General features: G+C 39.5%; 1 protein-coding gene across 39 annotated transcripts in view; it reads right to left on the bottom strand.

The window, feature by feature from the left end:
* The window catches only part of DIP2A (disco interacting protein 2 homolog A), a 130,577-nt gene that overhangs the window by 54,680 nt on the left and 52,201 nt on the right, over window positions 1-23,696 (bottom strand). For 35 of the 39 annotated variants that reach the window (XR_011432991.1, XR_011432990.1, XR_011432989.1 and 32 more), the window contains 2 exons: window positions 7,883-8,002; window positions 6,673-6,870 (listed from right to left, as the gene is read on the bottom strand). The exons of the other annotated variants lie outside the window; for them this stretch is intronic. Coding sequence is in view for 32 of the 35 variants with exons in the window: in XM_023630358.2 (XP_023486126.1) it covers window positions 6,673-6,870; window positions 7,883-8,002 (318 nt within the window). In the remaining 3 variants the exon portion in view is untranslated. The remainder of the gene's footprint in view (window positions 1-6,672; window positions 6,871-7,882; window positions 8,003-23,696) is intronic. 39 annotated transcript variants of the gene reach the window in all.

Genomic DNA, 23,696 nt, shown 5'->3' with positions numbered 1-23,696 from the left:
TGTTAATGAGCATAATAGATTCCCAAACTGAATCCAGCTATATATAAAAAGAATAATGCACCATGACCAAGTTAGTTTTATCTCAAGAATGCAAGAGGTTTTACAGAAAATCCACATAATTTGTCATATTAACAGAATAAAGGTGAAAAAAAGTAAAATAATTTAACAATCATTCAGGATTTTAAATGATTTAAAAAACTCCTCCTTAATTCGGAATGAAAGGGAACTTCCTTCCTGTGATAAACGCCATCCTTAAAAATCCTATAGGAGATATCATCATTAGTGGTCAGATGCTAAAAGCTTCTTTCTGAAATCAGATGAAGTCAAGTAATTTGCCTTTTTACTGAAAGTCTCAGCCAAAGCAATAACGGTGCAGGGGGGAGAGGGAGGTAAAACAATTGGAAACAGATAAGGCTGTCATTATTTGCAGATTACATGACTGTGTACATTATGAACCTTTTATAATTGAAACTAGCAAGGCTGCCAGATATAAAACAATATACAAACACCAGTTGATTTCTATATAACCAGCAAAAACAGTAAGTAAAAAATTTTCATGATACTACTTACAGTACAATTAAAATAAACATGCCAAATACCTAAGAATAAGTGTTCCCCAAAATATGCAAAGTCTCCTAACAGAAAATTATAAAATATTATTGAGATAAAGTGAAAAGGATTTGAATGAAGGGAGGGATACATTATATCCATGCCCTGGAAGACTCAATAATGCAAAGGTGTTAATTCTCAAACTGTTCAAAGCAATGATAATCTCAATCTCAACAGGTATGTCTGTAGTACTTGACAAGCTGATTCTAAAACTGACCCTGAAAGATACAGGGCAAGAACAGTCAAGACACTCTTGAAGAAGGAAACAAGATGGCAAGACTTCCTCTACACATGTCAAGACTTACTATAAAGCTACTGTAATTAAGAGAGTGTGATATTGGCATAAAGATAGAATACAAATAAATGGTATAAAACACAGAACCCCAGAAAGACCCACTCACGTGTGGACAACTCTATTTATGGCCCAGGCAGCACTGCAGAAAAATGGTGGCACTGTGAGAGGAAGAATGGGACAGCTATTGTCCCATGGGACCCAGCCCCATACCATACACAAAAGCTCATTTCCATGGATGGTAGGTCTAAATGTGGATGCCAAAATGACAGTGCTTTCCCAACATAACAGAACTGCTTCACACTCTCGGCCTAGGCAAAGAGTCCTTAAAGAGAACATGCAAAGAACAAGCCATCAAAGAAAAGAAGGTGAAGTTGGACAGAGCTCTGCTCACCAAGCTGCCATTCAGGAGAGAATGGGCCAAGGCACACAGGAGGAGACACTTGTAGCACGTGTCACTGAGGGACTGGGATCCAGAGCACACAAAAAATTTCCACAAACAACCTTATATTAAAAAATGTGCAAAAGATTCAATAGTGCTTAACAAAAGAGAAAACCCAAGTGACTGAAAAAACAGGAAAAGATCTCAACCTACTTAGTCATCAGGAAAATGCCAATTAACTCCACAATGAAATACCACCATATTATCACCAGATTAGTTAAAATATGCCTGACAATGACAGGGAGCAGGTGGGACTCACACACTGATGGGTAAGTGTAAACTGGAAAAGTTTGTCATTATCTGATAAATGTGAAGATACTCATAATCCCAGACCTAGCACTTCCACTCCTAAGTATGTACCCTACAAAAACGCATGCTACTGTACCAGGTAGCACACACCAGAATGTTCTTAACAGCATTGTATGTAACAGCCAAAGTGAAAATGACCCAAATGTCGATCAACAGTACAATGGATATGTAAATTCTGATATATTCATTCCTCAACTGAAGTGAATGAGCTACAACTATAGACAATAACATGGATGGATCTTAAAAGCATAATGGTAAGAGACTGCTTCCAAGTAGGAGAGGGTACTGGTGGTAGACCAGCACTCCTGCCTAAAATGATTTTAAAAACTGGAAACAATGCAGAAAACATCTGTGGGAGGCAGCAAAGGCAACTAGAAGAGTTAAGACTCCAGAGGAAAAACCATGTGGAGGGGAGCTGTCTTCCGTAGCTGCTTTTACAAAAGCTGGGGCGGTGTAGGCTTCTGGTGCCCAGGGGAGACTGAGCATCTATCCCGCTGCCTCTGCCCGCAGAGCCCTGTTGCTGGGGCACGGAGGAAGCAGAGCTTCCTGCAGAGACTGGGGGCCCCGAGAGCATAGCCAGCTTCCTCCTGGCAAATCTGCTGAATCCTGGGACTGCGTGTAGCAGGACACTAAAAACTCACGTAGAAAACCTCTGAAAAGAAAGGTGGAGTCCTTAAATAGCCACATGAGATAAAAGCCATGGTTGGAGAGCCCCAGAGGAAAAGGACACACAGAATATCCCTGGCACAGCAAGGTGTCTGGGGGCCAGTCGGGGAGAAGAGGTGGGCTGAACTGGCCTTCTCCAGACTGTAGTGGCCAGCCACTACATCTGCCTAGGGGAAGGAGGAAGGATGTCTCTTGAGGAAGATGACATCATCTGGAGCCTCTATAATTTTTTTATACACAATGATCAACACTCAATCAAGAAGGTACTAGGCATCCCAAAAGATAAGTTCCCCAGACCAAAACCAAGAGAAAGCAAAGACAAGAGCAACAGACCCAGAGGTGACTGGACAAAGTGACAGAGACTTTCAGTTACCGCAAGGAATGTATGTGTCCAACAGAGGAAAAGATGGAGAAGATGCATGGGATGATAAAGAATATTCCCAGAGAACTAGTATAGGAATTAGAATAAAGAAATGAAAATTCTCAACTAAAAAGACAATACAGGCATACCTCGTTTTATTGTGATTCACTTTATTGTGCTTTGCAGATGCTGCATTTTTTGAAGACCCTCTACCAGCAACAAAGATAATAACTCACTGAAGGCTCACATGATGGTTAGCATTTTTTAGCAGCAGTTTTTTGTGGTTTTTTTTTTGTGTGTGTGTGAGGAAGAGTGGCTCTGAGCTAACATCTGTTGCCAATCTTCCCCTTTTTGATTGAGGAAGATTGTCACTGAGCTAACATCTGTGCCCATCTTTCTCTATTTTATGAGGGATGCCACCAGAGCACGGCCTGATGAGTGGTGCTAGGTCCATATCCAGGATCCAAACCTGCGAATCCTGGGCTGCCAAAGCAGAGCACGCAAGCTTAACCAGAACACCAGGCTGGCTCCAACAAAGTATTTTCTAATTAAGGTATGTACATTGTGGATTTTTTTTTTAGATATACTGCTATTGCACACTTAATAGACTACAGTATAGCATACACATAACTTTTATATACACTGGGAAACCTAAAAATTCATGTGACTTGCTTTATTGTGACACTCGCTTTATTGCGATACTTGCTTTATTGCAGTGGTCTGGAACCAAACTCACAATATCTCCAAGGTATGCCTGTATCTAAAAATAGGAACTCATTAGCAGTTTTACATTAGACTAGAAATTTCAGAAGAATGAATGAAAGAATTTGAATAAAGGAAAATAGAAAGTCTCTAAACTGAAGTATACATAAAAAAGAATGTCAGATATAAAAAAGAACATTAAAGGCATGTGGGACTCAAGAAAGGTTTAATATAAGTCTAATCAGAGTCTCAGAAGGAGAGGAAAGAGAAAATGGGGGATAAGCAATATATTAAGAGATTATGGCTACACTTTTTCCAAAACTGATGAAAGATACCATTCCATAGACTCAGGAAGCCCTGTGGACTCCAAGAAGGAAAATTTAAAAGGATATCACACTTAAATATATCACAGTAAGAGATCCAAGCCCAAGAAAGAGAAAGTTTTAAAAAGCAGTCAGAGGGAAAAAAGACACATTATCATCAAAAAAGAAACAAGTGTTTGGTATCTTACTTCTGGAAAGATAGTAATAATGTCTTTAGAGTGCTCAAAGAAGATAAATGACCACCGTCAAACACAGTCTTTGAAAATGAAGATGAAATAACTTGTTGTCAGACAAATACTGAGAGACTTCCTCACCAGCAACATACAGTAAAATGAATACACAGGGAGTTCTGCTGGCAAAAAGGAGAGGTTACAGTGGGAGACATGGGATGACAGGAAGGAATAAATAGCAAAGGAAAGAATAGTTACAACCACTGACCTAAAAAACAACAACAGTAATATCTTACGGGGCATAAATGAATATACATTTAAAATGCAAGGAGAATGCAAAAGGAGAGAAGGGTGTCACAGGTTGGGTTCTTCAGGAAGTGGACACCGAGACAGAGTTAGGCATGAAAAAGCACTCCTGGGGAGTAAAACTTGTGAAGAGAAACAATGAGATGGGTGGGAGATGCTGTCAGACTGCAACGCAGCTGGGATGAAGCCTCTGCAATCCCAGGGGGCACTGGAGCCGACTGCTCACAAGGAAGGCCGTGCTGAGCAGAAACACAGGCCCTGGCCACCACCTTGCTCGGTCATTAGTCGGGACTGCCCTGGTTATGGCATAACCTAGATCTGAAAGCCGAATTCAACAGGTGCAGGCCATCAGCAAACCACACTCCTCACAAATAAGCCATGAGTTCCTTTCTAAAGAAGTACAGACCAGTCTCTAATGAACACAGATACAAAGATCCTAACCAACATATTGAAAAATCAAATCCAGACATTTATTAAAAAGATAATGTATCATAGCAAGTGAAATTTACTCTAGGAATGCAAGGGCTGCTTAACATTTGAAAATTAATCAATACAATTCATCAAACTAATGGAGGAGGGGAAAGAAATCATACGATCATCTTGACAGAGCAGAAAAAGCACTGGATAAAATCCAATGCCAAACCATGATGAAAAACTTAGCGTACTAGGACTAGAAGGGAACTCCCTTAATCTGACAAAGAATTTCTACCATAAAACAAGCAAAAAACTACAGCAAACATCCTACTCATGACCAAAAGCTTTCCACCTATGATGGAGAAGGAGACAAGAATGCCCACAAGTCAACATTGTCCTGGAAGGTCTAGCTCATGCAGCGAGGCAAGCAAAAGAAATAAAAGGTGTAAGAATTAAAAAGGCCAAAACAATACCGTCATTTGTTCACAGATGACATGACTCTGTACACAGGATCTCCAAAAGATACATGACAAATTACTAATAAAGAAAAAAGAATAAATTTAACAAGATTACTAGATACAAAGTCACAACAGAAGTACAAAAGTCTTGAGAATCTTTCATTAGATTTATTCCTATTACAATGGAATGAGTGAAAAATTTTTTTCTATTCATTTGTAGATGGACTTTAAGATAAGCTTTTAGAAGAAGATCTTTGTGATCTTAGGTTTGGCAAAGACTTCCTAAACAGGACAAAAAAGCAGTACAATAAAGGGAAAAAAATAGATAAATTAGACCACATTAGGTTAAGACTTCTCATTTATCTAAAGCCACAATTAAAAGTGCTAAAAGGAAGTCTAAAGAGTGGAAGAAAATATTTGCGAAACATGTCTCTGACAAAAGATGTGTATCTGAAACATAGAAGTAAGAAAACATTAGCAACTGAATCAAAAAATGAGCCAAAATTTTGGATAGTTCATAAAAGAGGATATTCAAATAGCTAAAAAGCATATGAAAAGCATCATTAGCAATCAGGGAAATGCAGACTAGTACGATAACTTGACACCTTGACACACCTATAAGAAAGGCTAATATGAAATAAACGACATTAGCAAGTGTTGGAGAGGGTGGGGAGCAACTGGAACTCTTCACACACTGCTGGTGGGAGTGAAGGTTGCAGCAGCCACTTGGAAAACTGTTTGGCAGTGTGTCCCAAAGCTGAGCAGTGCTACTTCTACGTTTATACCCAGCACAAACGCCTATATACATTCACCAATAGACTCACATGAGCATGTTCATAACAGCACTATACACAATAGCCCCAAAGTGGAAACAAGCCAAATGTCCATCTACCATAGAGTGCATAAGTAAGTTTTGGCATTTTCATGCAATAAAAAAAATCCATCAATAAGAATAAACTAACTATAACTTCACACAACATCATGGATAAGTCTCAAAAACAATGCTGAGCAAAAGAAAACAGACACAGATACCTTTCATATAATCCATTTACATTAAACTTAAGAGACAGGTAAAGCCAGAGGTGCTAGCAGTCAGCATGACAGGTCACCTCTGTGTGCGGTAGGATGTGAGTGCTGGAAGGGACACAAGGGCCTAGGGATCTGGAAATGCTTCTGAGCTGGGTGCTGGTTACAGGAATGTTTTTGCTCTGTGACAATGCATCAAGCTATATGCTTATCATTTGTGTTACATAAAAACATAATATGCAACCAAAAAGAGCCAAACACAAAAAATACATACCGTATGATTCCATTCATACAAAGTTCAAAATTAGACAAAGCTAAACTCCATTTTTCAGGAATGCATATATAGATGTGAACACTCAAAACCAAAGCAGTAGCCAGTCACCATTGGTCACTCAGTGGTCCCCTCTGGTGGGAGAAAGGGGCAGTGGTCCAGGAGGGAGACCTGGAGTGAGGCAATGTTCTATTTATCTGACAGCTGCGTCAGTTTCTCAGGAATTTGTTCTATCATGTTCATCAAGCTGTATGTCTGTGCTGTACGACACATGTAATATTTTACACTCAACCAGAGCCCAACTGCCTTCTGTTGACACTTGCCATAGGTGAGGGTGTAGACGGCCTTCCCAGTTGTGTCCAAGGCAGTCAGACAGGGGGCTTTGGGCTGCGTTGTACCCCACCGCTGCAAGGCAGCTAGCAGCGACGGCGGCCAGGGAGTCCCCAGGGCCAGAGGTTCCCCTTTCAGCACTACCATCTGGCTTCCCTCAGGCTTTGGTTGATTTGGATCTGGTTGCTGAACTATAAGCAAAATCGGAATTTAAAAATCAACATTTCATAGTACTATGCACATATTCTCTTTTTAAGCATTGATATTTTATAATTTTATTTTTAAAAAAGTACCAGTTATAAAAAGGTTACAATAATTTGTTTAGATTTCCTTCTCATTCTAATAGTCACAGACCGATTGCCCAAAGGACGGATGGAGATTCATCATGGATGGAGTCATGGATAATGACGGATCCTGGTTACTGTGACTCCATACAACAATCCCCAGAACAATGGCAGTGATAGCCAGGCTTTCACGGGGTTACAGCCGACTCTGATGACACCTGAGAAGCAGACACTAGTCTCACTTGTACAGGACGAAAGTGAGTAGTTTGGGCATTCAAAACAACGATCACCATGTTGAAAGAAAAAAATAAAATACAGTCAGTTATATTTCCAGTGCATATGTAAGCCAAATTTGCCCAAGTTTAAGAAAGACTACCCTAAAAAGACTACCCATTGAACTCTGAATTTGAAAGCTGTTATCTGATTATAACAGTCGTGTCTAATCCTTATGTACGGAGGAGACACCTGGAGCTGGTCTGTGGGGCGGCGACTGTGCAGAAGAGCAGCCAGCAGCTGAGGGGTGGGCTGGCCATGTGCCCCCAAGTCTCTAACAACACATTCATACACTTCAATCTCATATTAGGCTTTATTTCTGTTCCCTTTCTACAGGTTTACACTTCTTTCCATTTCTTGGTAATTTTCTTTTTAAAAATAAATAAAAGGAGGCACAGAGAAACATTAAGTCTCTTAACTGTGAGCAATGAATTTTCTACCTGCTCAAACAAAGCTAGCAGTCAAGTGTGATGCTGAATTCACCATCATAGACAGTGACCACAGCATCTGGGAACAGAGAGAATATCACTTTACTGTGTCATAACATCATAGCAATAACCCACATATGATGAACATTAACCTATGTCTCCAGACATAACAGCCACCCGGGTCACACAAGCTCAAGAGCCAAAGTCAGCAATCTCACCTTCCAACAACTCCTCAAAATCATCCACAAAGAACTCCTTCAGTGGAGGGCGCTTTGGCCTCTTCAGGGTGTTTAGAAGCTGCTGGATTTTGGAGGACACTCTGCTGTTCACAGGGACACCTGTCATAGGAAGAAGAGCACTGAGGCTAGGACACACCAAACCCTCTGGAGAACATGACCTGGAAATGAGGTCCAGGGACCAACCACATGAACACTTCGGAACTTACAAATCCCACCAAGAGCTGGCCCCATCAAATAGCCACTTTGCAATTTATTAATTCATTTAACAAATATTTACTGAATGCCTTCCAGGAACTAGGACTTGTTCTAAGTTAACAGTTTTCAAAGTGGTCCAGGGACCACTGGGGGTGGCCTGAGACCCTTTCAGGGAGTTCATGAGGTCAAAACTACTTCCATAGTCATATCAGGATGTCATTTGCCCTTCTCACTCTCCTCCTCCCACAAGCACACAGTGGAGAATCCCAGAGGCCTCAGCACGTGATATTACAACAGACCGAATGGAGACGAGACATAAGAACCCAGATGCTTTTATTATGCCAGTCATGGGAGAGATTGGCAAAAAATAAGCTCATTTTTCTCATAAATTTTTGTTGTTTTAGAAATTTTTTCATAAATAAGTGGTATATATGTTAAGACATAATGAGTTTATTATTTTTAAATGAACTAATAAATTTTTTTAAGTCATTAGTTTTCATTTCTAATATGATAAATATCAAGAGGTATAACCCACATAAACAAAGCTGTTTGATGTCCTCAAAAATTATTAAGAAATGCTGTTCTGGGAGCTGTAAGGTCAGCAAAAAGACAGATAAGAGTCTGCCCTCAACCAGCTCACCATTTCCTGGGTGAAAATCAGCAAAAATATGTACACATGCAAATAAACAAAAACACTTGACATGGTTGATGAGTGCTCTAAGGAAAACAGACGTGGGAAGACGACCAAGAGCACGCATGGAAGAGGAGTTAAGGAAGGCCCCCTGAGCCCCAGATACCCCCTCTTGAGGGTGGAGACAGCTAGCTGATCCACCATCCAACTGCAAGTGTGGCAGCCAACACCACAATGTACTATAGCATTTTCCTTCCTCTGATATTGGAGCCAGCCTAGAATCAAGAACTGTATTCACTTGTCACAACTCTATAGTCTACTTTAATCCGGAACATTTCCTAGTCCTTTACGACACTGATTTCTTTTTGAAAGACTACAGTTCTTTCTTTTTACTAACTAGAACATACCTCCTTTTGAGTTTGCTCAAGGTTTTCTCATGGTTTAATTCAGGTGCTGCATTCCTGGCTGAAATACTACCTAAATCTCATGTCCAGATGTATGGTCGTCCACCTGCTCTCATGGAGACGGTTTTCATCACCCAGAGTGCTGTCTGGGTTCTCCACTACATCGTTACTGTTTTTTCTTATGCAATGAATAAGCAATGTGTGAGGAGAAACTTTAAGACCACATGAATATCCTGATCCTCACATAACTTTCTTCCTGCATTTAACAGACACTGGATCATTCTTTCCAGAAGAAATTTTTACTGCAATGGTTGCAAAATTATTTCCCAACTTTAGCTCTCTATTTACATTTACTAGTTGGCACCCAGCATTCTGTCTGTCATCTATCTATCTATCTATCTATCTATCTATCTATCTGTCAATCAATCAATCAACCATCAGGAAGGACTCATGGATTGCTATTTTCGCAATTGTTATAAATCAGTACAGTTCTTAACTATTTTGATGCATAAAACTGTTCTGTTTTTAGCCAGTAGGATCCCATGCAAATTGATTTGTGACATGCCCCCAACAGTTTTTTGAGCACTGCCTTATGTTCTGTCATAAGATACTTTAGAGTCATTTTATGCTACCCTGCTCCAGGCCTGGAATCAGTCATTTTTCCAAGGAGCCCTCGTTCTTCTGAGAGTGGGAAACATTAAAAACCAACATCTGGTCACTCGTGTGCTTGGTGCTACTGCAGTGTCTTTGCTTCTCTTCGTACACAGAGTTAAAAAAGAATACTATGTATAGAGACATGTATGTATTCATGGACATACACACCTACACATACAATATACATGTGTGCACAGACAAGCATAAACATATACATTTATATCTTGGAAATCGTGAGTCCACACCAATACCTCCAACTCCAGTCTTCCCCACAGGGTTCTTTCTTGCCTTGTCCCATTCACACCTGGATGTCCCTTCTTCCACAGTTAGAACTCTGGCTCCCAACAACATCCACACCTTTGCTCAACACTATAATGTATATAAAGTAATTTCCAAATTTCTTCACCAATACCACTACAGAACACAAACCTGCTAACCAGAGTTCAGGGTTTGTTTGCTGCCCTTGACACTCAACCCCATCCAAGACTGAGGTGCATGGTCAAATATCATGTTCACAACTTACCTATATCAGCTCTTGCTATCACTCCCTTAAGTGTGGCTATGGTACTTCTTGGAAATACCATTGAGTTTATGTCTGCTTGCTTTCAATTTTATGGGCTTTTTCCCTTCTTCCCATCCTCTAAGTTTATGTTTTGAATATGTATAATATTAACAAACTTTTAAAAAGTCAAAACTATACAAAAAGATGAAGAACTATCACTCCCTCCTGAACTCCTTCTACCCACCCTACCCCACCTCCAGGGGTGGCCTTCACTGTGTTCTGGTTTATCCTTCCAGTGTTTCCTTCTACAAAGACCAGCAGATATGTCACAGTTTACTTTCCTTTGCTTCTCACACAAAAAGTGGGGAACTATAATGTTCTTTTACTCTTTGTTTTCTCACTTACCAATAGCTTCTGGAAAATTACCTCATTCCAGGTCATAAAGATCATTCCCATTATTTTTAACAGCTGCATAGTACTCCACAATGTGAACGTACTAGGTTTATTCAACCAATTTGTGAGGCTTGGATAGCTAGGTAGTTTCCAATATTTTGCAATTATAAACAGCACGACAGTGAACAACCTCGTGCACACGTATTTCCTTATTTTTGGAGGTGTGTGTTCAGGGTAAATTCCTACATTGGCATTGCTGGGTCCAAATGTAAGTCCATATATAAATTTTACCAATTTCCCTTCCAAAGAAGTTAAACTATTTTACATTCCCACCAATAACGTGTATTTCTCTAATTAATAAAAAGGCTAAACATCATGTTTAAGACTTATTTTTATATCTATTTTTGTGAAACTGTTTCTTTACCTTTTTTGCCCATTTTCCTATACTAGGAGTTGGCAAACGTTTCTTAAAGGGCTAGATAGTAAATATTCTGGGCAGCGGGACAGTCTCTGTCACAACTACCCTACTCTGCCATTGTGGTATGAAAGTAGCACAGATGATACGGGAAGGGCAGGCACGGCAATGTTCCAAGAAAACTTTATTTGCAAATGCAGGATACTGGTCCATAAGCCTTAGTTCGTTGATCCCTGATCCATATGATTTTGCGTATTTTCCCCTTGATTTTTTTTTTTTTTTTAAAGATTTTATTTTTTCCTTTTTCTCCCCAAAGCCCCCCGGTACATAGTTGTGTATTCTTCCTTGTGGGTTCCTCTAGTTGTGGCATGTGGGACGCTGCCTCAGCGTGGTCTGACGAGCAGTGCCATGTCCGCGCCCAGGATTCGAACCGACGAAACTCTGGGCCGCCTGCAGCAGAGCGCGCGAACTTAACCACTCGGCCACGGGGCCAGCCCCTCCCCTTGATTTTTAAAAGTCCTTTTCAGGGGCCAACCCTGTGGCGCAGCAGTTAATTTCGCACGTCCTGCTTAGGTAGCCCGGGATTCGCCGGTTCAGATCCTGGGTGCGGACCTACGCATCACTTGTCAAGCCATGCTGTGGTAGGCGTCCCACACATAAAGTAGAGGAAGATGGGCACAGATGTTAGCTCAGGGCCAGTCTTCCTCATCAAAAAGAGGAGGATAGGTGGCAGATGTTAGCTCAGGGTTAATCTTCCTAAAAAAAAAAGTCCTTTTTGAATTAGAACTATTAGACCTTTATCTATCATCACATATTTTCTCCTAGTTTGTCAATTTTTCTTTTGACTTTATGAAATTATTTTGACATGTAAAGGATGGTTTTTAGTTTCATGCAGTCAAATTCATGTATCTTTACTTTTATTGCATGTAGATTTTTAATTAAATTTAGAAAGCTTTTACTTATAACCAGGTTAAAGAGAAATTCACCAATTTTTTCCCTTTATTCTTCATTTCTTACATTTAGATATCCGAATCTTTTGAAGTTTTTCCTTTTCAGTGGTGTGGGGAAAGGATCTAATTTTAACTTTTCCCAAAAAGCTTTCCAGTAGTCCCAATAACATTTCTTAAAAAGACCACCTTTGCCACACTGAGGTCGTAAAATACTATTTGAAGGCACACACCAATGAGGCAAAGATGCATATTGTAAATCCTAGAGCAGCCACAAAAAAAATAAAAGTGGAGATAAAATAGAATATAAACCAAAAGAAGACAGGAAAGGGGTGAATTTAACAGATAGGTGAAATAGAGAAAATGTAGCAGGATCATGGATGTAAACCCAACCAAACCACCACTTACATCGACTATAAATGACCCAAACACTCCAATGAAAAGGCAATGATTGTCTGCCTAAAGAAAAAAGCAAGAATGAATAAAATACTAAACACGAGAGGTGCTGGCCAGGTGGCATAGTGCTTAAGTTCAGTGCTCTATGCTTCAGTGGCCTGGGTTCGCATGTTTGGATCCTGGGCGCAGACCTACATACCACTCGTCAGTCATGCAGTGGTGGCATCACCCATATAAAAAGCAGAGGAAGATGGGCACAGATATTAGCTCAGGACGAATCTTCCTCAGAAAAAAATACAAACAGAAAACTAAATATGAGAAATATTTAATTTCAAAGACACAGGTAGGGTAAAAGTAAAAGGATAAAAAAATTTACTATGTAAACACTCCATAAAATAGCTGAAGGCAATATCAAGCAAAAGAGATTTCGGAACTATAGCCAAGGAAAATTTTATAAAGACAAAGGAGCCAATTCATTAAGACATAACAATTTTAAATATGTATGCACCTAATAACAGAACTTCAAAATAAATGAAACAAAAAACTGACAGATCTAACAAACAAACAGACAAAGCTACAATTATAGTTGGAAATTCAATATCCCTCTCTCAACAAGTTATAGAACAAGTATACAGAAAGTCAATAAGGATAGAGAAGAGTCAAAAAAATGTTATCAACCAACTATATATAACTATCATTTACAGAAAAATCTACCCAACAACATTATTTCTGATTAGAACACTCATCAAAATAGACAAAGCGCTGGGCCGTTAAAAAGTTTCAATATATGGGGCTGGCCCCGTGGCCGAGTGGTTAAGTTCGCGCGCTCTGCTGCAGGCGCCCAAGGTTTCGTTGGTTCGAATCCTGGGCGCGGACATGGCACTGCTCATCAAACCACGCTGAGGCAGCGTCCCATATGCCACAACTAGAAGGACCCACGACGAAGAATACACAACTATGTACTGGGGGGCTTTGGGGAGAAAAAGGAAAAAAATAAAATCTTTAAAAAAAAAAAAAAGTTTCAATATATGCAGCAGGAGTTAAATTATATATATAAGGGAAATACATCTGGAATATTTGGAAATCTGTTGAAATTAAGCAACACTGTTCTAAATAAATCATGCATCAAATTTTGAAAGCATGAGGGAAATTAGAAAATATCTCGAATTGAATATTAAAAAAGTCAACATACCAAAATATGTGGGATGCTAAAACAGCACTTAGAAGAATATTTATAGCTTTAAATACTTATATTAGGAAGCAAGAAAAAGGTCTAAACGCAGTGAGTTTAGACCAAAGATTCATTTAGAAACTGGAAAAAGTTTCCAGAAACTGGAAAAAGAGAAAGTAAACCCAAAAGTAAGGAGAAGGAAGGAAGTAATAAATATGAGTAGAAATAAACACAATAGGAAAAACATAAACAATAGATAAAATCAATTAAACCAAAACTTGTTCTTTGAAAGATAAGATAAATAAAATTCAATTAACTCTCTAGCTAGAATGAAAAGAGAGACTACACTAATAACTAATATCAGGAATAAAAGAGGGGACAGCACCACTGATCCCACATATATCAGAGGATAATAAGGGAACATCATGAACAACTTTATGCCCATAAATTGGAGACCATAGATGAAATGAACAAGTTCCTTCAAAGACACAAAACTGACTCAAGAATAGAAAAATAAGTTTTTTTTGATTAGAAAACAGAAGAGGAAAGAACACTTCTCAATTCATTTTGAGACAAGCACTATCCTGATACCAAAACCAAACAGATATTACAAGAGAAGAAAACTACAGACCAGTATGTACCTCAAACACAGGCACAAAATCCTTTACAAAAAAATATTAGCAAATCAAATCCACAATACATAAAAAAGATAATGCATCATAACCAAGTGGGGTTTATCCTGAGAATACAACTTTGGTTTAACATTCAAAAATCAATCAATGAAATTTGCTATACTAACAAACTACAGAAGAAAAACCACATGATGAGTTTAATAGATCAAAAAAATCATTTAACAAAATTCACAATAAAAATTTTCAGGAAATTAGGACAAAAAGGGAACTTCCTCAACCTGATAAAGGGCATCTATGAAAAACCCACAGCTAACATCACAATTAAAAAAGGGAAAATGGATGCTTTCTCCCTACAATTGGAAAGAAGGCAAGTTATCTTCACTCTTGATATTTCTAATTGACATCACTGGAACTCCTAGATACTACAGTAAAGCCAGAAAAATAAGTGTTTCTACAGGTAAACAATTTGGAAAGAAAAGTAAAACTGTATTCATAGACAATATGATCATGCATGTAGAAAATCTTAAGGAATCTACCCAAAAAGTTACTAGAACCAATATAAAATTAATATACAAAAATCAACTGTATTTCTATAGACTAGCAAAAAACAATTGGAAAAAATTTTAAATACCACTTAAAATAGCATCAAAATATAACATATTTTGGGATAATTTTAACAAAATATATATAATACCAGCACACTGCAAGCTACAGAACAGTGGTGAAAAAGTTTTTTATAAGAGCTAAATAAATGGAGAGATATATCGTATTTGTCAATTGAAATATACAATATCATTAAGACGTCAATTCTCTCCAAATTGATTTAGAGAGTCAATGAAATACCAATCAAAATCTGGCAGGAATTTTGTTAGAAACTAACAACTGATTTTAAAATATGTATTTAAATGCAAAGGAGCTACAAAGCCTCTGCAAAAATAAAGCCAAAGCAACTTTTTAAATGAAAAGCAGAGGTGAATACAAACTACATGATTTCAAGATTATAAAACCACAGTAATCATGACAGTACAGCATTGGTGTAAGGATGGACAAAGAGCAACGGAATAGCATACAGAGCCCAGAAGTTGACTCCTCTCATATATGGTCTACTGATTTTCATGAAAGACGCCAAAGAAACTCAGTGGAGAAAGAATGGTCTTTACAATAAATGATGCTGGAACAACTACATGTCTATATACAAAAAAGTGAACTTTGATTCATACCGCACACTGATGCTAAAATTAACTCAAGTCAATCATACACCTAAACATAAAACACTTTAGAACTACAAAATTCTAGGAGAAAATCTTTATGAATTTGGGTTAGGAAAGTATATCTTAGCTATGACATAAAAGTACGATCCATAAAAGAAAAAATTGGTAAACTGGACTTCTTCAAAATTAAAAACTTTTCTTCTTTGAAAGACACTGTTAAGAGAATGACAACACAAGCCACAGACTGGGAGAAAATACAAATTATAAACCTGATAAAGAACTTGTATCCAGAATATATACAGAACTCTCAAACTATTTAACAAGAAAGCAAACAACACATTAAAAAAATAAGCAAAAGGCGGGACCAAGATGGTGGAGTGACCGGTCTTCTTTGTCTCTCCCCCTTCAAATCTACAACTAATTCGACATTCACCAGTTAACAAAGGATATCCAGATAGCATCTCAAGACGTCTGAGAGACGCATGCTGTTATACATTGGAAGGCGGACAGACTTCCCCCCGGGAGGAAGTGGAAATAGGTGAAAACTCTCCAACCCCCGAGCCCCAGACAGCCTAGTACCTGCAAGAGGCTCTCTTCCAGCAGACTCCCCCACAGCATCACCACGCACCAAGGGTGGGAGTGTGCACTCACCGGCGGAGCGACAGTGGAAACAGGTGACAACAGCCCTACCTAAGCCCCCTGCGATTACAATTAAGCCCAGGGGGAAATTCCAGGGTCCCGCACCCACCAGCAGGAAAAGTCTCTGCTCACCATTAGCGGGGGGGCCCCTCCCAGCATATGGAACACCGGGAGACTCCCAGGGAGCGGATTCCCTGGCAGGGCACCAGCCTGCCAGCCGCTGCCGGGCCCACGGTCTCTGGCTGTGCATGGGACGGTGCAGGAGGTGCCTAGACTTCCCGTGGACGGGCTTGGGGACTGGGTGGAGCTCCAATGCCCGGCTCCACGGCCCAGGGGGAAACCCCAGGGTCCCGCACCCACTGGCAGGGAAGGCCACTGCTTGCCACTAGCAGGGAGGCGCCGCCCAGCAATCAGAACAAAGGGAAGCTCCCAGGGAGTGGATTCCCCGGCAGGGCACCAGCCTGCCAGGGGCTGCCGGGCCCACGGTCTCCGGCTGTGCACGGACAGTGCAGGAGGTGCCCAGACTTCCCGTGGATGTGCTTGGGGACTGGGTGGAGCTCCAGCGCCCAGCTCCGCGGCCCAGGGGGAAACTCCAGGGTCCCGCACGCAGCGGCAGGGAAGGCCTCTGCTCACCAGTAGCAGGGAGGCCCCTCCCAGCATTCAGAACACCAGGAAGCTCCCAAAGAGCAGAATTCCCCACAAGGCAGTGGCCTGCCAGCCGCCGCCAGGCCCACGGACTCTGGCTGTGTCCCAGACAAGGCAAGGGGCTCCCAGAGATTCTGTGACACTGGTGTGGGGCTGGGTGGAGCTCTAGTGGAATGGCTACGTGGCCCAGGGACTGGGTGGAGCTCTAGTGGAATGGCTCCATGTTCCCACAGCAGCCTCAGCAAAAGCCTCTGCACAGCACTACTGGAGAGGTCCTGACTGGCAATCACAAGGCTGGAAGGCCCTGGGGCAAAAGTAGCACAGCTAGGTGAGCTAACAACATACTGCAGAAGATACCCATAGCTCTGCTGGGACCTATAGTGGACACGTGGGATTGTGTGGCCTCTGACAGTGATAAAGCTGCGTTTATAGGTGATCCTGCTCCCGGCTGCTGGGAAAGCCCATAACACCCCTGCAGACCCCAAGGAGGGAGTGCGTCTGGGTGGGCTGTAACAGTAGGCACCAGCAACCTGAGGCCCCCTTGCGATTGCCCCCACAACTGATTAGGGACCCCACAGGACCACTGTGACTACAAGGAGAGGCCCAGGTCCAGTCAGTAACAGCTGACAGGGTTCCTGGTTGGTGCAGTCTAAACAGCTGCTCCCCCTGCACACCAGTTGTAACAAGTGGAAGCAGCGACTAAACTCTATCTCTATGCGGAGACACAAATCCATGCCATCAAGCAGAATGAAAAAATATATTAAATCTCCAGAACAGAAGGAAAATGATAAGCACCCAGAAAACAATCCCAATGACAATGAAATCTATAACCTAAATGACGATGATTTCAAAACAGCCATTATTAAAAAACCCAATGAGTTAAAAGAGAATTCAGATAGACAACTCAATGAGTTCAGGAGCTATGTCACAAAAGAGCTTGATACTATAAAGAAGAACCAATTAGAAATACTGGAGATGAAGAACACAATGGAGGACATTAAGAAAAATCTGGACTCTCTGAACAGTAGGGTCGATAATATGGAGGACAGAATTAGCAATTTGGAAGATAGGAATATAGAAATGCTGCAGACAGAGGAGGAGAGAGAACTAAGACTAAAAAGAAATGAAGAAACTCTCCGAGAATTATCTGACTCAATTAGGAGATGGAACATAAGGGTTACAGATATACCAGAGGGAGAAGAGAAGGCGAAGGGGGCAGAAGGCCTGTACAAAGAAATAATGGCTGAGAACTTTCCAAACTTGGGAAGAGAGATGGAACCTCATGTGACAGAAGCCAAAAGATCTCCAAACTTTATTAATGCAAGAAGACCAACCCCAAGGCATATAGTAGTGAAGCTAGCAAAAGTCAACGACAAAGAGAAAATACTAAGGGCAGCCAAGCAGAAGAAAATAACTTACAAAGCAAACCCCATAAGGCTATCGGCAGATTTCTCAGGAGATACCTTAGAGGCCAGAAGAGATTGGAATGAAATATTCAAAACGCTGAAGGACAAAAACCTGCAGCCAAGAATACTCTACCCAGCGAAAATATCCTTCAAATACGATGGAGAAATAAAAACTTTCCAAGATAAACAAAAGTGACGGGAGTTCATCGCCACAAAACCTCCTCTTCAAGAAATGACTCAGGAAGAACCTCATTCCTGAAAAATCAAAAAAATGAAAAGGGTTACAAAATCCACAACAAAGGAGATAAGTAGAAGGACAATAACAGAAAGTAGCAGCTCTCCATCAGAACAGGTTAGCAAAAGTTAAATAAAACATTAAAGATAAATGGAACAGAAACACCAAGAATAAATATAACCTAGTCATTTTAACCACAAACTGACAACACAAAAAAGAAGAGGGAAAAAAAAAATCTGACAATAACAACCTAGAAGGGGAAGAGAAAAGGGATGGAACGTTTTAATTTAAGGAAATAAGAGGCTATCAGAAAAAGGACTATCTCATCTATGAGATGTGTTATACAAACCACCTGGTAACCGCTAAACAAATAACAAGAATAAAGACACAAATTACAAATAAGAAGAAAGCCAATATAGAAATTTACCTACTTGAATTAGGAATCCAAAAATCATGGGATGAGAAACAAAGGAAATGCAAAAGAACAGGAAAACAAGTAATAAAATGGCAGTAGTAGGCCCCCAGGTGTCAATAACCACTCTAATGTAAATGGATTGAACTCTCCAATCAAAAGACACAGAATGGCAGGATGGATCAAAGAACAAGATCCAACAATATGCTGCCTTCAGGAAACAGACCTCAGCCCCAAAGACAAACACAGACTCAGAGTGAAGGGATGGAAGACAATACTCCAAGCTAATAATGAACAAAAGAAAGCAGGTGTTGCCATACTTCTATCAGACAAAGTAGACTTCAAAGCAAAACAGACAAAGAAAGACAAAGAGGGGCAGTACATAATGATAAAAGGGACACTCCACCAAGATGACATAACACTTATAAATATATATGCACCCAAGGCAGGAGCACCAAAATTTGTAAAGAAACTATTAACAAAGTTAGAGGAGACATCAACAACGATACAATAATAGTAGGGGACCTCATCACCCCATTAACACCAATGGATGGATCATCCAGACAGATAATCAACAAGGAAATTATAGAATTAAGTGAAAAATTAGACCAGATGGACTTAATAGATATACATAGAACACTTCCTCCAAAAACAGCAGGTTACACATTCTTCTCAAGCGCGCATGGAACATTCTCAAGGATAGACCATACCTTGGGAAACAAAGCAAGCCTCAATAAGTTCAAGAGGGTTGAAATAATATGAAGCATCTTTTCGGATCATAATGCTATGAAACAAGAAATCAACTACAAGAATAAAGCCGAGAAAGGGGCAAAAATGTGGAGACTAAACAACATGCTACTGAACAAACAATGGATTATTGAAGAAATTAAAGAAGAAATCAAATATTATCTGGAGACACATGAAAATGAAAACACACCATATCAACTTATTTGGGACGCAGCAAAGGCAGTCCTAAGAGGGAAATTCATTGCAATACAGGCTCACCTCAATAAGCAAGAAAAATCTTACCTAACAGAATTAGAAAAAGAAGAACAAACAAAGCCCAAAGTCAGTAGAAGGAGGGAAATAATAAAAATTAGAGCAGAAATAAATGATATTGAAACAAAAAAGACAGTAGAAAGGATCAATGAAACAAAGAGTTGGTTCTTCGAAAAAATCAACAAAATCGATAAACCCTTAGCCAGACTCACTGAAAAAAAAAGAGATGTCTCAAATAAATAAAATTAGGAACGAGAGAGGAGAAATCACAACAGATACCGAAGAAATACAAAGGATCATAAGAGAATACTATGAAAAACTATACGCCAACAAATTGAACAACCTAGAAGAAATGGATAAATTCCTAGACTCATACAACCTACCCAAACTGAATCAGGAAGAAATAGAGAATCTGAATAGACCAATCACAAGTAAAGAAATAGAAACAGTAATCAAAAACCTCCCCAAAAATAAGAGTGCAGGACCAGACGGCTTCTCTGGAGAAGTCCACCAAACATTCAAAGAAGATTTAATACCTATCCTTCTCAAACTATTCCAGAAAATAGAGGAAGATGGGGCACTCGCTAATACATTCTATGAAGCCAACATCACCCTGATCCCCAAACCTGACAAGAACAACACAAAGAAGGAAAACTACAGGCCAATATGACTGATGAACATAGAGGCAAAAATCCTCAAAAAAATTTTGACAAACCAAATACAGAAATACGTCAAAAAGATTATACACCATGATCAAGTGGGATTTATACCAGGGACACAGGGATTGTTCAACATCCACAAGTCAACGTGATTCACTACATTAACAAAATGAGAAACAAAAACCACATGATCATCTCAATAGATGCAGAGAAAGCATTCGACAAGATCCAACATACATTTATGATAAAAATCCTCTATAAAATAGGTATAGAAGGAAAGTACCTCAACATAATAAAGGCCATATATGACAAACCCACAGCCAACATCATACTCAACGGACAAAGACTGAAACCCATCCCTCTCAGAACAGGAACAAGACAAGGGTGCCCACTTTCACCACTCTTATTCAACATAGTACTGGAGGTGTTGGCCAGAGCAATTCGGCAGGATAAAGAAATAAAAGGAATCCAAATAGGCAACGAAGAAGTAAAACTCTCGCTGTTTGCAGACGACATGATCTTATATATAGAAAACCCCAAAGAATCCATAGGAAAATTCTTAGAAACAATCAACAGCTACAGCAAAGTTGCAGGGTATAAAATCAACATACATAAATCAGTAGCATTTCTATACGCTAACAATGAACTAACAGAAAAAGATCTCAAGAACTCAACCCCATTCACGATCGCAACCAAAAGAATAAAATACCTTGGGATAAATTTAACCAAGGAAGTGAAAGATCTATACAACGAAAACTACAAGATCGATGACGACATAAAGAGATGGAAAGACATTCCATGCACATGGATTGGAAGAATAAACAGAGTTAAAATGTCCATACTACCTAAAGCAATCTACAGATTCAATGCCATCCCAATCAGAATCCCAATGACATTCTTTACAGAAATTGAATAAAGAATCCTAAAATTCATATGGGGCAACAGAAGACCCCGAATTGCTAAAGCAATCCTGAGAAAGAAGAACAAAGCTGGAGGCATCACAATCCCTGACTTCAAAACATATTACAAAGCTACAGTAATCAAAACAGCATGGTACTGGTACAAAAACAGGTGCACAGATCAATGGAACAGAATTGAAAGCCCAGAAATGAAACCACACATCTATGTACAGCTAATCTTTGACAAAGGAGCTGAGGGCCTACAATGGAGGAAAGAAAGTCTCTTCAACAAGTGGTGCTGGGAAAACTGGACAGCCACATGTAAAAGAATGAAAATCGACCATTCTTTTTCACCATTCACTAAAATAAACTCAAAATGGATCAAAGACCTAAAGATTAGGCCTGAAACAACAAGTCTTCTAGAAGAGAATATAGGCAGTACACTCTTTGACATCAGCTTCAAAAGAATCTTTTCAGACACCATAACCCCTCACATGAGGGAAACAATAGAAAGAATAAACAAATGGGACTTCATCAGACTAAAAGAGCTTCTTCAAGGCAAGGGAAAACAGGATTGAAACAAAAAAACAGCCCAATAATTGGGAAAAGATATTTACAAGTTATTTATCCAACAAAGGGTTACTCTCCATAATATATAAAGAACTCACACAGCTCAACAACAAAAAATCAAACAACCCAATCACAAAATGGGCAGGGGACATGAACAGACATTTCTCCAAAGAAGATATACGGATGGCCAATAGACACATGCAAAGATGCTCATCATCACTAATCATCAGGTAAATGCAAATCAAAACTACACTAAGGTATCACCTTACACCTGTTAGAATGGCAAAAATATCCAAGACCAAGAATGACAAATGTTGGAGAGGCTGTGGAGAAAAAGGAACCCTCATACACTGTTGGTGGGAATGTAAACTGGTGCAGCCACTATGGAAAACAGTATGGAGATTTCTCAAAAAGTTAAAAATAGAAATACCTTATGACCCAGCCATCCCACTACTGGGTATCTATCCTAAGAAACTGAAATCAGCAATTCCAAAAATTCCAGGTACCCCTATGTTCATCACAGTATTATTCACAATAGCCAAGTCATGGAACCAACCTAAGTGCCCAGCAACTGATGATTGGATAAAGAAGATATGGTATATATATATACAATGGAATACTACTCAGCCATAAAAAAGGACAAAGTCGTCCCATTCACAACAACATGGATAGACCTTGAGGGTATCATGTTGAGTGAAATAAGCCAGACAGAGAAAGACGAACTCTGTATGACTCCACTCATAGGTGGTAGTTAACATACAGACAAAGAGAATTGATCGGTTGTTACCAGGGGAAAGGGGGGGTGGGGGGAGGGCACTAGGGGTGAAGTGGTATACCTACAACATGACTAATAATGATGTACAACTGTAATTTCACAAGGTTGTTAACTATCATAATCTTAATAAAAAAAATAAGCAAAAGATTTGAACAGATTCTTCTAAAAAGACATACTGATGGCATATAACCAATGAAAAGATGCTCAACACCATCAGTCATCAGGGAGATGCAAATTAAAACTATGACGTATGAGATACCCCTAAACATCTATTAGGATGGTTAAAATTTAAAAACTGACAATACCATCTGTTGGAAAGGATGCGGAGGAAATGGAACTCTCATCACCAATGATGAGGAATGTGAAACAGTACAACCACTTTGGAAATCAGTTTGGCAATTTCTTAAAAAAGTTAAACATAAACCCACTATATGAGCCAGCCATTCTATTCCTAGTATTGACCCAAAATAAATGCAAGTATATATCCACACAAAGGCTGGTATAAGAATATTCATAGCAGCTTTATTCGTAATAGCCCAAAACTGGAAACAACAAAAATATCCATCAATAGGTAAATAGACAGACTGTGGTGCATCCATAGAATGAAATACTACTCATCAGTAAAAGGAATGAACTACTGATACACATGAAAACATGAGTGAATCTCAAAATAATTATGCAGAGTGGCAGAAACCAGACAATAAAGAGTAAATACTGTATGATTCTATTTATATAAAATTCTAGAAAATACAAACTAATCTTTAGTGTTGGGATGTAAATCAGTGGGTGCCTGAGGGGAAGCCAAAAAGGGCAGAAGGGAGGTATTACAAAGGGGCACAAGGAATCTTTTAGGACTGTTTGAGTGTGTTCACCATCTTGATATTATAGGGGTGGTTTCACAGGTGTATACATGTCTTAAATTTATAAAATTGCACACTTTAAATATGTGCAGTTGATTATATGTCACTTACACCTCAACTAAGCTCTTAAATTTTTTTTAAAG

The sequence above is a fragment of the Equus caballus genome, chromosome 26 (genome assembly GCF_041296265.1).
Source record: "Equus caballus isolate H_3958 breed thoroughbred chromosome 26, TB-T2T, whole genome shotgun sequence".
Classification (NCBI taxonomy): Eukaryota; Metazoa; Chordata; class Mammalia; order Perissodactyla; family Equidae; genus Equus; species Equus caballus.
Note: the sequence above shows the minus strand (reverse complement) of the source record. Positions and strands in the feature narration are given on the sequence as shown.